This window comes from Lissotriton helveticus, chromosome 12 (genome assembly GCF_964261635.1).
Source record: "Lissotriton helveticus chromosome 12, aLisHel1.1, whole genome shotgun sequence".
NCBI classification, from domain to species: Eukaryota; Metazoa; Chordata; class Amphibia; order Caudata; family Salamandridae; genus Lissotriton; species Lissotriton helveticus.
In genome coordinates this window covers 788,220,687-788,235,037 of record NC_136073.1, presented here as the reverse complement: position 1 = coordinate 788,235,037, position 14,351 = coordinate 788,220,687, and the positions used below count along the sequence as shown (strand labels likewise).

Sequence of the window (14,351 nt, the reverse complement as noted above, 5' to 3'; positions counted from 1 at the left end):
CTTACGAGAAGCGGCGCCCCACAGAAAAAATAAAATAATAATAACACCACATTATCATTTGATTTTTCTGTACTGGCTCTGAAGGTGTGGGCGGGGCTGCCCACAGACCAGGGGGAGGAGTCGTGAGCACTTCTTACTGCGCATGACGGTTTGGCTGGCTGTCTTGGGCAGGTCCAAACTGTCATGCGGACTTAGCATGTTCTCCACCCCGCTGTATTGCACAGCCTGGGTGGAACAGCCAGGGTGGAGAACATGCCCCGGCTCCCACTGCCCATCTGAGCAGACCCACAGCACTCAGACCAATCATGACACTGTTGACATGCTGATGACAGCAGCATAGCTATTGGCTTAAGGTAGTCTGCTTCCTGCTTCGCCCGAAGAGGACGGAGGAGCAGGGGTGTAACAAACCCCCCCCCCCCCCCCCCGCAGCCCCCACGATGTGGGGGGGCCACTATCTTCAGTTAATGAAGGGGGCCGGCCCCCCTCAGCTCCTCTGAGAGATGTGAGAGAGGCTTAAGCCTCCCTCCATCTGGTCTAAAGCAGGTGCAGCCTGCTCGGAGCCCCTCACCCCCTCCCTCTGACTGAAGAGAAACAAAGTATCAACATACATTGTTTCTCTTCAGTTAGTGTGCAAGGCCCGGAAAGAGGATGGGGGTGGGGGCCCAGAGACAGCAGTCTACACTGCTCCTCTGAGGCAGCCCAGAGCCCGGCCCCCACTCTCTCCTCTCCATAAGCAAAGCCCACCCCACAAGAGAAGAGAAGAGACAGGGACAAGGATGGGGTGGGGTGGGGGCCCCAGAGAGCAGGAGACAGCACAGAGCACTGCTCGAGACCCTGACAAGGGTGGGAGGGGGGGCCCCCAGAGAGAGCATTCTCCAGGGCAAAGCTCATATGAGAAGGGATGAGGCAGCAAATGGTGCACTCAGGTAAGCACTGTTAGAAGCACCGCAGGGGGGAAAGGGGGATTGGGAAGGGTGCAAGGCAGAGGGGAGAAGGGTGCAAGGTAGAGGGGAGAAGGGTGCAAGGTAGAGAGGAGAAGGGTGCAAGGCAGAGAGGAGAAGGGTGCAAGGTAGAGAGGAGAAGGGTGCAAGGCAGAGAGGAGAAGGGTGCAAGGTAGAGAAGGGTGCAAGGCAGAGAGGAGAAGGGTGCAAGGTAGAGAAGGGTGCAAGGCAGAGAGGAGAAGGGTGCAAGGTAGAGAAGGGTGCAAGGCAGAGAGGAGAAGGGTGCAAGGTAGAGAAGGGTGCAAGGCAGAGAGGAGAAGGGTGCAAGGTAGAGAAGGGTTCAAGACAGAGAGGAGAAGGGTGCAAGGTAGAGAAGGGTGCAAGGCAGAGAGGAGAAGGGTGCAAGGTAGAGAAGGGTGCAAGGCAGAGAGGAGAAGGATGCAAGACAGAGAGGAGAAGGATGCAAGGTAGATGGGAGAAGGGTGCAAGGCGGAGGGGACAAGGGTGCAAGGCAGAGGGGAGAAGGGTGCAAGGTAGAGGAGGGTGCAAGGCAGAGAGGAGAAGGGTGCAAGGCAGAGAGGAGAAGGGTGCAAAGCAGAGAGGAGAAGGGGGGCAAAGCAGAGAGGAGAAGGGTGCAAGTCAGAGAGGAGAAGGGTGCAAGGTAGAGGGGACAAGGGTGCAAGGTAGAGAAGGGTGCAAGGCAGAGAGGAGAAGGGTGAAATGTAGAGGGGAGACGGGTGCAAGGTAGAGGGGAGAAGGGTGCAAGGTAGAGGGGAGAAGGGTGCAAGGCAGAGAGGAGAAGGGTGCAAGGCAGAGAGGAGAAGAGTGCAAGGTAGAGGGGAGAAGGTATACAGCCTTTACAACGAAACTTTTACAACGAACTACCATTACAACGCAACTTTTACAACGCAAACCATTACAACGCATAGCGCTGGGGGGCGCTCTAGGATAGGGAATAGGTTTAATGTACTATCCAACACCTTCCCTACTATCCACGGGGACTGGAGTTGGAATAGTAAATTAAACTATTCACTATCCAGCGCCCAAAAGCATTATGCGTTGTAATGGTATGCGTTGTAAAACTTACGATATAAAGGTAGGCGCTGTAAAAGTATGCGTTGTAACGTCATACATCCGGGGAGAAGGGTGCAAGGCAGAGAGGAGAAGGGTGCAAGCCAGAGAGGAGAAGGGTGCAAGGCAGAGGGGAAAATTGTGCAAGGTAGAAAAGGGTGCAAGGCGGAGGGGGAGAAGGGTGCAAGGCAGAGGGGAGAAGGGTGAAGGCAGAGGGAGAATGGTGCAAGGTAAAAAAAAGGGTGCAAGGCGGAGGTGAAGTAGGGTACAAGGGGGGGAGAAGGGTGCAAGGGGGAGGGGAGAATGGTGCAAGGGAGAGGGGAGAATTGTGCAAGGTAGAAAAGGGTACAAGGCGGAGGAGGAGTAGGGTGCTAGGCAGAGAGGAATAGGGTGCAAGGCAGAGAGGATTAGGGTGCAAGGCAGAGGGGAGAAGGGTACAAGGCAGAGGGGAGAAGGGTGCAAGGCAGAGGGGAGAATGGTGCATGGTAGAAAAGGGTGCAAGGCGGAGGTGGAGTAGGGTACAAGGGGAGGGGAAGGGGGAGAAGGGTGCAAGAGGGAGGGTGAGAAGAGTGCAAGGCAGAGGGGAGAAGGGTGCAAGGGGGATGGTGATGAAGTTAAAAATGTCCCGCCCCAAACATTTCTGCGGACGCCCATGGAACGCACACTACTTTGTGAGGGAGAGTGGGAGAGAGTGGGGAGAGAGTGGAGAGAGAGAGTGGAGAAAGAGAGAAAGTGGAGAAAGAGAGAGTGGAGAGAGACAGTGGAGAGAGAGTGGAGAGAGAGAGTGGAGGGAGACAGTGGAGAGAGAGTGGAGAGAGAGAGAGTGGAGGGAGACAGTGGAGAGAGTGTAGAGAGTGGAGAGACAGTGGAGAGAGTGAGCGAGAGAGAGTGGAGAGAGAGAGGAGAGAGAGAGAGTGGAGAGGGTGGAGAGAGAGTAGAGAGAGAGTGGAGAGAGAGAGTAGAGAGAGAGAGTGGAGAGAGAGAGTGGAGGGAGACAGTGGAGAGAGAGTGGAGAGAGAGAGAGTGGAGAGAGACAGAGAGTGGAGAGAGAGAGTGGAGGGAGACAGCGGAGAGAGAGTGGAGAAAGAGAGAGTGGAGAGAGACAGTGGAGAGAGAGTGGAGAGAGAAAGTGGAGGGAGACAGTGGAGAGAGAGTGGAGAGAGACAGTGGAGAGAGAGTGGAGAGAGAGAGTGGAGGGAGACAGTGGAGAGAGAGTGTAGAGAGAGAGAGTGGAGGGAGACAGTGGAGAGAGTGTAGAGAGTGGAGAGACAGTGGAGAGAGTGAGCGAGAGAGAGTGGAGAGAGAGAGAGGAGAGAGAGAGAGTGGAGAGGGTGGAGAGAGAGTAGAGAGAGAGTGGAGAGAGAGAGTAGAGAGAGAGAGTAGAGAGAGAGAGTGGAGTGGAGAGAGAGTAGAGAGTGGAGGGAGACATTGGAGAGAGAGAGTGGAGAGAGAGAGAAAGAGTATAGAGAGGGTGGAGAGAGAGTGGAGAGAGAAAGTGGATAGAGAGACAGTGGAGAGAGAGACAGTAGCGATAGAGTGGACAGAGTTGAGAGAGAGAATGGAGAGAGTGGAGAAAGAGTAGAGACTGACTGACTGACTCAGAGACTGAATACTGACTGACCGATAAACTGACTGAGAGAGAGAGACTGGCTGACTGAGAGAGTGACTGACTGACTGACAGAGAGAGAGAGACTGACTGACTGACAGAGACTGACTGACTGAGGTAGAGAGATACTGACTGACAGAGAGAGAGAGACAGAGAGAGCGCGGCAGAGACTGACTGACTGAGAGAGACTGACGGAGAAGACTGACTGAGAGAAGACTGACTGAGAGAGATGCTGACTGAGAGAGAGACTGACTGAGAGAGAGACTGACAGAGAGAGAGACTGACTGACTGAGGTAGAGAGAGAATGACTGACTGAGAGAGACTGGCTGACTGGGAGAGAGAGAGACTGACTGGGAGAGAGAGGCTGACTGACAGAGAGAGGGGGAGACTAAGAGAGAGAGAGAGACTGACTGGGAGAGAGACTGACTGAGGGAGACTGAGAGACTGACAGAGAAAGAGAGACTGGCCAACAGAGAGAGAGAGACTGACTGACAGAGAGAGACTGACTGAGAGAGAGAGACTCACAAAGAGAGACTGACTGACAGAGAGAGAGACTGACTGCCAGAGAGAGATACTGACTGACAGAGAGAGTCACTGACTGACAGAGAGACAGAGACTGACTGAGAGAGACTGGCTGACTGCGAGAGAGAGAGAATGACTGACTGAGAGAGTCTGACAGAGGGAGAGAGAGACTGTCTGAAAGACTGACTGAGAGAGAGAGAGACTGAGAGAGAGAGACCTAGATAGAGAGGCTGAGAGAGAGAGCCTGACAGAGATACTGACAGAGAGACTAAGAGAGAGAGACTGACTGACTGAGAGAGACTGATTGAGAGAGAGAGACTGACTGAGAGAGAGAGTGACTGAGAGAGAGACTGCCAGAGAGAGAGAGCGAGAGAGAGAGACTGACTGACAGACTGACTGACTGAGAGAGACTGACTGACAGAGAGAGATAGACTGACAGACTGGCTGGCAGAGAGAGGGACTGACTTAGAGAGACTGACAGAGAGAGAGACTGACTGACTGACAGACTGACTGACTGAGAGAGACTGACTGACACAGAGAGAGAGACCGACTGACTGACAGACTGACAGGGAGACTGACTGACTGACAGACTGACTGACTGAGAGAGACTCACCGACTGAGCGAGAGAGACTGACACATTGAGAGAGAGAGAGAGAGAGAGAGAGAGAGAGAGAGAGAGAGAGAGACTGTGATGGAATTGGGGTCACAGTGTGTCTGGAGCTATGCAATGCCTCTTAAGATTGCTATTGTCTACTAATAAAAATGTATTTTCAAAATGTGCTCTTTATAGTTACATCTGCTTTTGAAATACTGCATTGAAGCATTGTCTAATGTTTTAAAACGGAAACGAGAAGGAGCAGTGGATGCACTTTTGTCAAAACTGAACGATGAGTGGGCCCGATGTTGTATATCATGACAGGAGTCTGCATCAGGAAACCCACCTAAAATTGGGCAAACTTCCCCCCCCCCCCCGGCCTACTGATGGCAGGGACCCAGTAATGAATTGGCCACCACCTATGACAGCCTGCTGGCAGACTAAGCCCAACCTTTGACTCCACCATCCAGTGTTACTTATAACGGCTGGATTGGTGACAGTGGCGTAATAATTGCCCCGCATCCCCTGCAGTATGGCGGGTCGCTGGCCTGAGAGCTCTAGACTGGCACGGAGGATGGGAGGGGGGCCCCCCTCCATGTAGTTTGCAGGGGGGGCTCAAGTTCCATTACGCCACCGCGGAGGAGAAGTGGCGGCCGGCAGGTAAGTGATTTTTTTATCCCCCTCTTCCTTCCAACCACCCCTGCCCCATAGCAGCCTCCACTGTGCAGGAGATTAATGGCCTAAGTGAATTACTTTTGTTTACTAAACTGTTCATTTCTCCAGAGTCTCTGAAATGGCGGGGTTCCCTTCTTCTGTAATATATGTGTGAGGGTTTGAGGCACATTAGCTCTGTTGTGAGAAGCTTTCAAAATGTATCAGTACACACATTAGGAAGGCGCGACGTCCTTAATTTACCGTGCTGTGCTGAAGGGTGACGCCAGGGGCTGGCGAAAGCACTAAACATAAAATACATTATTAAATAACTGAAACCCTTCAAAGTGCACAACTCCCCGGGGCTCGTGAGCCGCTGACTCTGCGCGCATACGGGGCCAATCACCGGAGCTTCCTGTCAGCTTAAAAGTGAATCCATAAAGAGGTTCTAGATGGCCAGACCGCTGAGTGGGTTAATGCGCCTGCTGAAGGGAATTTTGTGTAAGCAGCAAGTCTTCGGTCTGTCTGCACTTCGAACCCTGGCAGAACAGGCTCATCCTTTCAGCCCCTGCACCTCGAGGTAGAGAAAAGGAGCGCCATTGCAAAGAGTGACGCACCTGCAGTTTACGTAAAAAGAGGTTATGTGACATGTGGTGTGTACAAAATATTGCAACACACAGGCCCAATCTTCTAAACAGGTGAATACATGTATAAAATGTGTAAATAATTATTTCCACTATAGGACACGTTTTGTAAGCCACCTAACACTTTGGGACTGATTCTGATGCAGGTTGGAAATGCTTCCCGACCGAATCGGGTTGGAAATGGTTGCCGACCCACTCGGATCTGGAGAGTCCGACCGACGGAGTACAATGCATCCGGATGCTTCCCGATACGATTTGGTTGAACTCCCATTGACTTCAATGGGAGCATATGTTCCTAGCCGCATCATAATTGGGCCCTGGGTTGGGAAGACACGTTCCCGATCCGATTTGGAAGGAGCAAATGCTGTTAGGAGGCCTTCCTAACCGCATCAGAATCAGGCCCTAGGTGGGAGAGCTTTCCAACCCGCATCAGAATCGGGCCCTAAGTGGGAAAAAAGCAGTGGCGTAGCTAGGGGGTGTGGCGGTCTGCCCCAGGCGGCACCATCTTTGAGGCGTCCGCCACTGGAGGCCCGTTGCGGCCACGGCGGCCTTTATAATTTATTTGGGAACGATTCGAACACAGTGTCCCCAAATAAAGTAGACACTGACTTTCGCATTTCTGATGGATGTGCACAACAGAAGAGTCTGACAATAATTCCTAGCAAAATATTCCATCCACAAGGCATAATTGTCTCTAATAAGCTGTTGCCCTTTGCGACTTCTTGCCCTTTGGCTTTGTAAGTGGCAAAGACAAGCCTTTGTGGGATTTGCTAAAAAGATGAAAGATGTTTCTGAATCTCTTTTGAGGGAAAGAAATCCGTTTCAATCCGGTGCTTTCAAGATTTTGTTACCCCAAACCACAGAATGCTGTACTGTCAGACCAATATATCTTACAACTCTGCTGTGAATGTAAAGCGTGCAGAATATCCCTTTAAATTTTTTGTGATCTGCTCAGTATACGAATAACCTAGTGCACACTCATGTATTACTATTTACTTGGATTTGCCAAATTGCCTGTTTTGTCATTAAGGCATATAACATATTAAAAGGAAACTGGCTTCAATTACGCGACTTATAAATCAATATTTCTTAAAAAAAAGTGTGAAATTGACGCATCAAATTTTAGAGCTAACAACATTATGGGCAATGTTAAAAATTTGTTTGGAATGAAGTATACTTTTACAGTGCCTCATGTTCCTCTTTCTACTAACACATTACTTAAAAGAAAGTTTGTGTTTCAGGAGAGGTGCAGTACAGAATTGTGTGGTGGCGGGATTTCCACATGCTTCTAGCGAATTAGAATTTCTAAACCTAGGAAGCACGCATGCAGATATCCACAACCTCATTGTGAGACTTTCAAAGCACCTGACATTTACGATAATACCAAGAAAAATGTCACCAAGAACCGGTGATTGGTAAACAATTGCAACAATTTTAGCCCCGGGCGCCTCAAGCTCTAGCTACGCCTCTGGAAAAAAGCCACTGTAAAATGAAGGGGAGCACAGGTGGGATCAGACATTTATGTGGGTGTCATAAGAAAGCGCTATTTTATTAATCCAAAGCTTTCGTCATTGGCAGGAAGCTTTTTTCGATCAGATCATTATAGTGTATAATCCCATTCCATATCTATCACATCATATGATATAGGGCACGGCGGCATGGCGGGTTGGTGGTCCTGCTGATGACGGGTTCCTGCTCAGCCTCTCATCCTCTGGGGTTGATAAAAGAAGTGTCGGTGAGCAGGGGATTTGTTTCCAATCCATCTCATTATCATGATACCAACAACGTTAAAATGATTATTAAATGCTGCTGTTCCATATATTTTAATATTACCGCCCTACTCCTTAAACTATTAATAAAGTTCCCTAATCATAGAAGTAACACGTATATTGATGATACTAGGGGCTAAGACTCCCCAGACAACGACAGAAATACGAAGAAAATGCTTCTAACTTACCAGCGCTCAAATATGATCAACATTGTATTACTATTGTTATTATGTGTTTTATTTATTTTGTTGATAGCCTCCAGCTGATTAAAAAATTCAGTATTACAATTTACCTTTTTAGATTGAAATGTCTTGTGCGCCTTCCAAAGTGAAGCTGGACTGCGCGTGCAGTAATTAAGGAATGTGCACTAAAGAGCGCCCTGCTTCTAGGCGCTACAAAAAAACGCCGCACAGGGGGCGGGTGGTCGGTGGAGAGCAGCGCCCAGTTTTGGGCGGGGGAGGCAGTGAGATCTCACGCGGGGGCGCTATACTCACCCTCAGGGGGGGCTCTAGGGCCCTTCGGCAGCCTTATCCTATGGATATATGGACTGGGCCCTGGAAGCTCCTATATGATGATGGAGAGGGGCTTCGCGGCGCTTAAAAGTAGTCACCAACGGGGCTCCTACTGCTGGCATCGAGGACGCATGGCGAGCCTGTGGTAGCCTCGGCGACACGTTGTGATCTTAGGCAAACCCAGTCCATTTATTTCAATGTGTAAACGGTACTGAGAGAGCTTTAAAACCCCCCAGGATGCAAGCGGACACTGGAAGTCACTGCGCCCCTCCGCCTCAGATCACACAGTGGCGCCGCTGTACCCCGTGCCTTCAGCCGCTGGGATCTCTCTGGGTCCGCGGCCTGTGCCCTCCTCGTACTACACGACCCGCAGGCACTACATTCGTGACACACACAGTCAAGAATAGGATTTGTAGCGCGCACTGCTCACCCGCGAGGGTCTCAAGGCGCTGACACTGCAGATGGAAATTGGTGAACGTGCACCACGCGCCAGCAGTTGCTCGCAGTTTCACTAATCTCGGAAAGTGGGCAGTGCAGGTGCGCTGCTCACCAGCAGTGACCACGCTCCAGTCACAAGCGACAGAACGAATGAACAAACCATGCCAACTAACCACCAGGTGAGTGTACGCCACGGAGCACACGATGGGGCAGCTGCGCTGTTCGCCACGAGCTCTCCCATAATTTCACTATTGCCCTGCACACGAGGGGGCAGTTGCACTGTTCACCATCAACTGCCTCATAGTTTCACTATTACCCCGACCCGCACACAAGGGTGCAGCTTGGCTGTTCACCATCAGCTGCCCCATAGTTTAGTTTCACTATTACTGGGCATACGTGGGTGCAGCTGAGCTGTTCACTATCGGCTGTCCAATAGTTTCACTATTACCCCGCACACAAGGGTGCAGCTTGGCTGTTCACCATCAGCTGTCTCCTAGCCGCCCCCCACCCCGCGGTACTCCACCGGGTCCTCTCAAGGCTTCAGAACGGACGCACCCCCCCCCCCCCCCCTCCCCGTCTCCCGCTGCGTGCCCCCACCCCTCTCCCCCGGTCCTCCGGACTCACCAGGGTCCTGGCCGGGTAGCCGTGCTGCGGCGTCTGGTCCTCCTGCGACGCCCCCTCCTCGGACCCCTGCGCCCGGCAGCCCAGGAGGATGAAGGACAGGAGCAGCCCCAGCAGCAGGGCGCGGAGCCCCGCGGAGGGGCCCCCCAGGGGGCGGGCGCTTCTGGGCTCCATCAGAGGCTGGCAGCGCTGGTCCTGCGTGAGGAGAGCGGGGCGTCTTCAAGCAGAGCTGGAGTGAACCATGGCTCTCTCTCCATCCTTTTATACTTCAGCTCCCCCTGGCTCACCCCTCCCCCACCCCAAGAGGACCGACTCTTCTCCTCCCGCCCCCTCGTGCGCAGGGGTGGTGGTACTTGGAACATTGAGAAGAAATGGTTTAAATATGCTCCCCCATCACACACACACACTCTCTAGACACCAAACCGCGCTCCAAGACGTGGCAGCAGATTAGTCTGCAGCGAAAAAGTATCAATGGTACTCATTTTATCAGTCTCACAAAGGATGAATGGCTGAGCTGACCACAGATTTGAAACTCGTAATGCAAGTTCCATTGAGCTGGGTAATACCTCTCTTCTCTTCTCTTCTCTTCTCTTCTCTTCTCTTCTCTTCTCTTCTCTTCTCTTCTCTTCTCTTCTCTTCTCTTCTCTTCTCTTCTCTTCTCTTCTCTTCTCTTCTCTTCTCTTCTCTCCTCTCCTCTCCCTCTCCTCTGCTCTCCCTCTCCTCTCCTCTCCTCTCCCTCCCCTCTCCTCTCCTCTCCTCTCCTCTCCCTCTCCTTCTCCCTCTCCCTCTCTCCCCTCTCCTACCCTCTCCTCCCCTCTCCCCTCCCGCCCCTCCCATCCCTTCTCTCCTCTCTCTCCTCTCCTCTCCCTCTCCTCTCCCCCCTCTCCTCTCCCTCTCCTCCTCCTCTCCTCCCCTCCCCTCCCCTCCCTTCCCTTCCCCTCCCCTCCCCTCCTCTCCCCTCTTCTCTTCTCTTCTCTTCTCTTCTCTTCTCTTCTCTTCTCTTCTCTTCTCTTCTCTCTTTCTCTCTTTCTCTCTTTCTCCCTCCCTCCTCTCTCTCTTTTCTCTTTCTCTCTTTCTCTCTCTCTCTTTCTCTCTTTCTCTCTTTCTCCCTCCCTCTCCCTCTCTCTCTCTTTCTCTCTTTCTCTCTCACTCTTCTCTCTCTCTCTCTCTCTCTCTCTCTCTCTCTCTTTCTCCCTCCCTCTCCCTCTCCCTCTCTCTCTCTTTCTCTCTTTCTCTCTCACTCTCTCTCTCTCTCTCTCTCTCTCTCTCTCTCTTTCTCTCTTTCTCCCTCCCTCTCCCTCTCTCTCTCTTTCTCTCTTTCTCTCTTTTTCTCTCTCTCTCTCTCTTTCTCTCTTTCTCTCTTTCTCCCTCCCTCTCCCTCCCTCTCTCTCTTTCTCTCTTTCTCTCTTTCTCCCTCCCTCTCTCTCTCTCTTTCTCTCTTTCTTTCTCTCTCTCTCTCTCTTTCTCTCTTCTCCCTCCCTCTCCCTCTCTCTCTCTTTCTCTCTTTCTCTCTCTCTCTCTCTCTCTCTCTCTTTCTCTCTTCCTCCCTCCCTCTCCCTCTCTCTCTCTCTTTCTCTCTCTTCTCTCTTTCTCCCTCCCTCTCCCTCCCTCTCTCTCTCTCTCTCTCTCTCTCTCTCTCTCTCTTTCTCTATTTCTCTCTTTCTCTCTCTCTCTTTCTCTCTTTCTCCCTCCCTCTCCCTCTCTCTCTCTCTTTCTCTCTTTCTCTCTCTTTCTCCCTCCCTCTCTCTCTCTCTCTCTTTCTCTCTTTCTCTCTCCCTCTCTCTCTCTCTTTCTCTCTTACTTTCTCTCACCCCTTCCCCAAATGTTACAGGATGTTATGATTAGGTTAAGATTTCACTCGTGCAAAACCAGTGAAATTCAGCAGTTACAGTTAGCTGAGCTACCTATAACTTGCACCCTCAATGCACTGCTTATGACTGCCCATATTACACCACTCACAACCATAGTGAAGTGAATGTCTGTGTGAGTGGCTGTATGGGTAAGTGAGTGGCTGTGTGAGTACCTGTATGAATTAGAGAGTGGCTGTGTGAGTTTCTGTATTGGTGATTGAGTGGGAGTGTGAATGGCTGTAAGAGTGTGTGAGTGGGTGTGTAAGTGTCTGTGTGTATGAATGATTGAATGTGTAAGCGGCTGTATTGGTGAGTGGGTGCATGAGTGGCTGTATGGGTGAGATAGTGAGTGTGTGTGAGTGGCTGTATGAGTGAGTGGATGTGTGAGTGGCTCTATGGATAAGTGATTGGTTGTGTGAGTACTGGTATGGGTATGTGAGGGGCTGTGTGGGAGTGGGTGTATGAGAGGTTCTATGGGGGTGTGAGTGGTTCTGTAGATGATGTCATCAGTGATGTAATTTGAGATATCATCAATGATGTCATGAGTGATGTAATATGGGCGGTCAAAAGCAGTGCATTGCGGGGAGGGGAGTTATAGCTAGCTCAGGTAACTATAACTGCTGAATACCGCTGGTTTTATAGGAGTGAAATTTGAGCCTAACTATAATGTTCCTGTAACCTTTGGTTTTCTCAGTTAATTTGTAAGGTTTTTTAAATACTAATTCCTAACTATAACATCCCTGTAATCTTTGTTTTTTTCAGTGAATTTCTATGTTTTTTTTAACTAGTAGTTACATTTGCACTGTGGTGGAGAAATAGGGGACAGGGACTTCGACCTGCTCTCATCAATTCCACTATCTGAGACTTACTGGAGGGAGCAGAAGGGGTTCCTGGCCCCCAAGGACCCTCAGCATCCAAGCGGAGTTTATCCCTCAACCAGCAGGGTGCCAGGAGGCGCGTTTGCAGAGTGGTGGGAAAAGGGGGGCATGGTCTCCGACAACCTCCCAGCAATCCCGCAGCGTAGGAGTTAACAGGAGGGGTAGTTGGCCCCCAAGGAATCTCAGCAGCTAAGGGAACTTCATCCCCCAACCAGCAGTGCGCCAGGAGGCGTGTTTGTAGAGTGGTGGAAAAAGGGGGCGTGGCCTCAGAAATACTCTCAGCAATCCAGCTGTTTGGAACTTACTGGAGGTAACAGGAGGGCTTGTTGGCACCCAAGGACCCTCAGCATCCAAGGAGACTTCAACCCCTAACTTGTAGTGTGCCTGAAGGTGCGTTTGCAGAGTGGTGGGAAAAGGGGGCGAGCCTCCGGCAACCACTCAGCAATCCCGCTGTGCAGTGGCATAGCTGGGGGGGGGGGGGCAGTCTGCCCCCGGGGGTACGAGTTTTTGGGAGGCGGCCTCTCCCCTGTCTTACCTGCCATCTCGGAGCGTCAAAAGCCTCCTCAATGCATTTGTCGCTGGGTGGCAAATTAAGAAAACTCACCAGCACCCCCGCTCCCCGTTGCAGCCGCTGCAGGGCGCCAAACACTGGGACCGCCACGGGCGGCCAGAGGGATAGCTACGCCACTGCGGCTGTGTGGGACTTACTAGAGGTAGAAGGAGGGGTTTCTGGCCTGTAAGGACCCTCAGGAGGGAAGGGGACTTCATCCCCAAACAAGCAGCCGACCAGGAGGCGCATTTGCGGTGGTGGAGCAGGGGAGTGGGGCCTTTGGCGAGTTACCAGGCAGTTACTTTTTTTCTTTTTTTAAAGGAAGGTGGGCTGCTTAGCCACCCTTCCCTTGGCCGATTTTGGATTTAATGAGCCCTAGGGATGGGGGGCTGTGTGCCCCCGCCTATAGTTGCATAATCCAACCTGGACCTGGCACACCCGGGGGCCAAAAATAACCAAAGTTCGGGAGCCTGCGCTTCCTTTAAAAAAAAAATTTGCCCAGATTCGCGGATATTGCTGAAAATGTTTTTTACAATGCTTTTTTGCTCTTGCGAGGTCTCAGTGGGGCAACCCCAAGAGGCCTAGGATGTCAGGGTATTTCTACCCTGCCCCCTTTTCATGATTTTTGGGTTTCGCCTGCCGAAAGGCTGCGCTCTGCGCAGCTTTTCAGCGCAGGTGAAATCCTATGTCTACACTAAGCACTTCGGGAACGTCCCCCGGCTCTCATTGGCTAGCTCCATAAATGGAGGCTAGCCATTGAGTGCCGGATCTGTCCGTCAAGGCCGGACCAGATTCGGGGGCGTTCCCGAGATTTTTTCCCTGGGCGGAGATGCGCTGTCCATTCCCGCCCCCTCCGTGTGCCTCCCCGCCCCACCCTCGCTGTCCTGTGCACGTTTCCTGCAGTCCGTGTCCCCTCCCGCCGTCCGTGTCCTCTCCCGCCCCCCTCCCGCCCTCCGTGTCGTCTCCCGCCCCCCTCCCGCCCTCCGTGTCGTCTCCCGCCCCCCTCCCGCCCTCCGTGTCGTCTCCCGCCCCCCTCCCGCCCTCCGTGTCATCTCCCGCCCTCCGTGTCGTCTCCCGCCCCCCTCCCGCCCTCCGTGTCATCTCCCGCCCTCCGTGTCATCTCCCGCCCTCCGTGTCGTCTCCCGCCCCCCTCCCGCCCTCCGTGTCATCTCCCGCCCTCCGTGTCGTCTCCCGCCCCCCTCCCGCCCTCCGTGTCATCTCCCGCCCTCCGTGTCGTCTCCCGACCCCTGTGTCCTCGTAGGTGCTTGTTTATGTTTGTATCTCGATTGCTCCTCATCCAGCATTATGACCAATCGGTATCTAGCTAAAGTCTGTTATTAGATGCTCATTAAAAACGTTTTGTAAGGCAATTGTTTCCGTCATATTATGTAGTAAGTCTATTTTGCGATGGATTTGTAGTTCTTCGTCAAGTTTCACTTAAATAGGAAAATGCCTTGAATCTTGTTAACGACGTTGGCCATTTCACGCTTATTTTTTTAAAGGGTTGGTTTGCACGGCACATGCATTGTCATTTATTTAGTAATGTTATGTCCATTTAAAGATTTCGTTGGCCCGTGACCTGCTTGCCAGTAAGGAGGGTCCTTCGCTCCAAGGCCGTTATGCTGCTGCGCGCGCTCCACTGCATTCAGTGGTGAAGCCCTCAGACACTTCACAGGCTGGAAACTTCTATCCGAGGGCTGGGA

The 14,351-nt window shown here is 52.0% G+C and overlaps 1 protein-coding gene across 1 annotated transcript in view; it reads right to left on the bottom strand.

The window, feature by feature from the left end:
• Positions 1-12,640, bottom strand: part of LOC144798141 (cocaine- and amphetamine-regulated transcript protein-like) — a 36,934-nt gene extending 24,294 nt beyond the window's left edge. The window contains exons 1-3 of the mRNA XM_078668893.1: positions 12,634-12,640; positions 4,464-4,490; positions 3,782-3,792 (exon numbers count right to left, since the gene is read on the bottom strand). Coding sequence (XP_078525019.1) covers positions 3,782-3,792; positions 4,464-4,490; positions 12,634-12,640 — 45 coding nt within the window. The remainder of the gene's footprint in view (positions 1-3,781; positions 3,793-4,463; positions 4,491-12,633) is intronic.
• Positions 12,641-14,351: the final 1,711 nt, after the last annotated feature.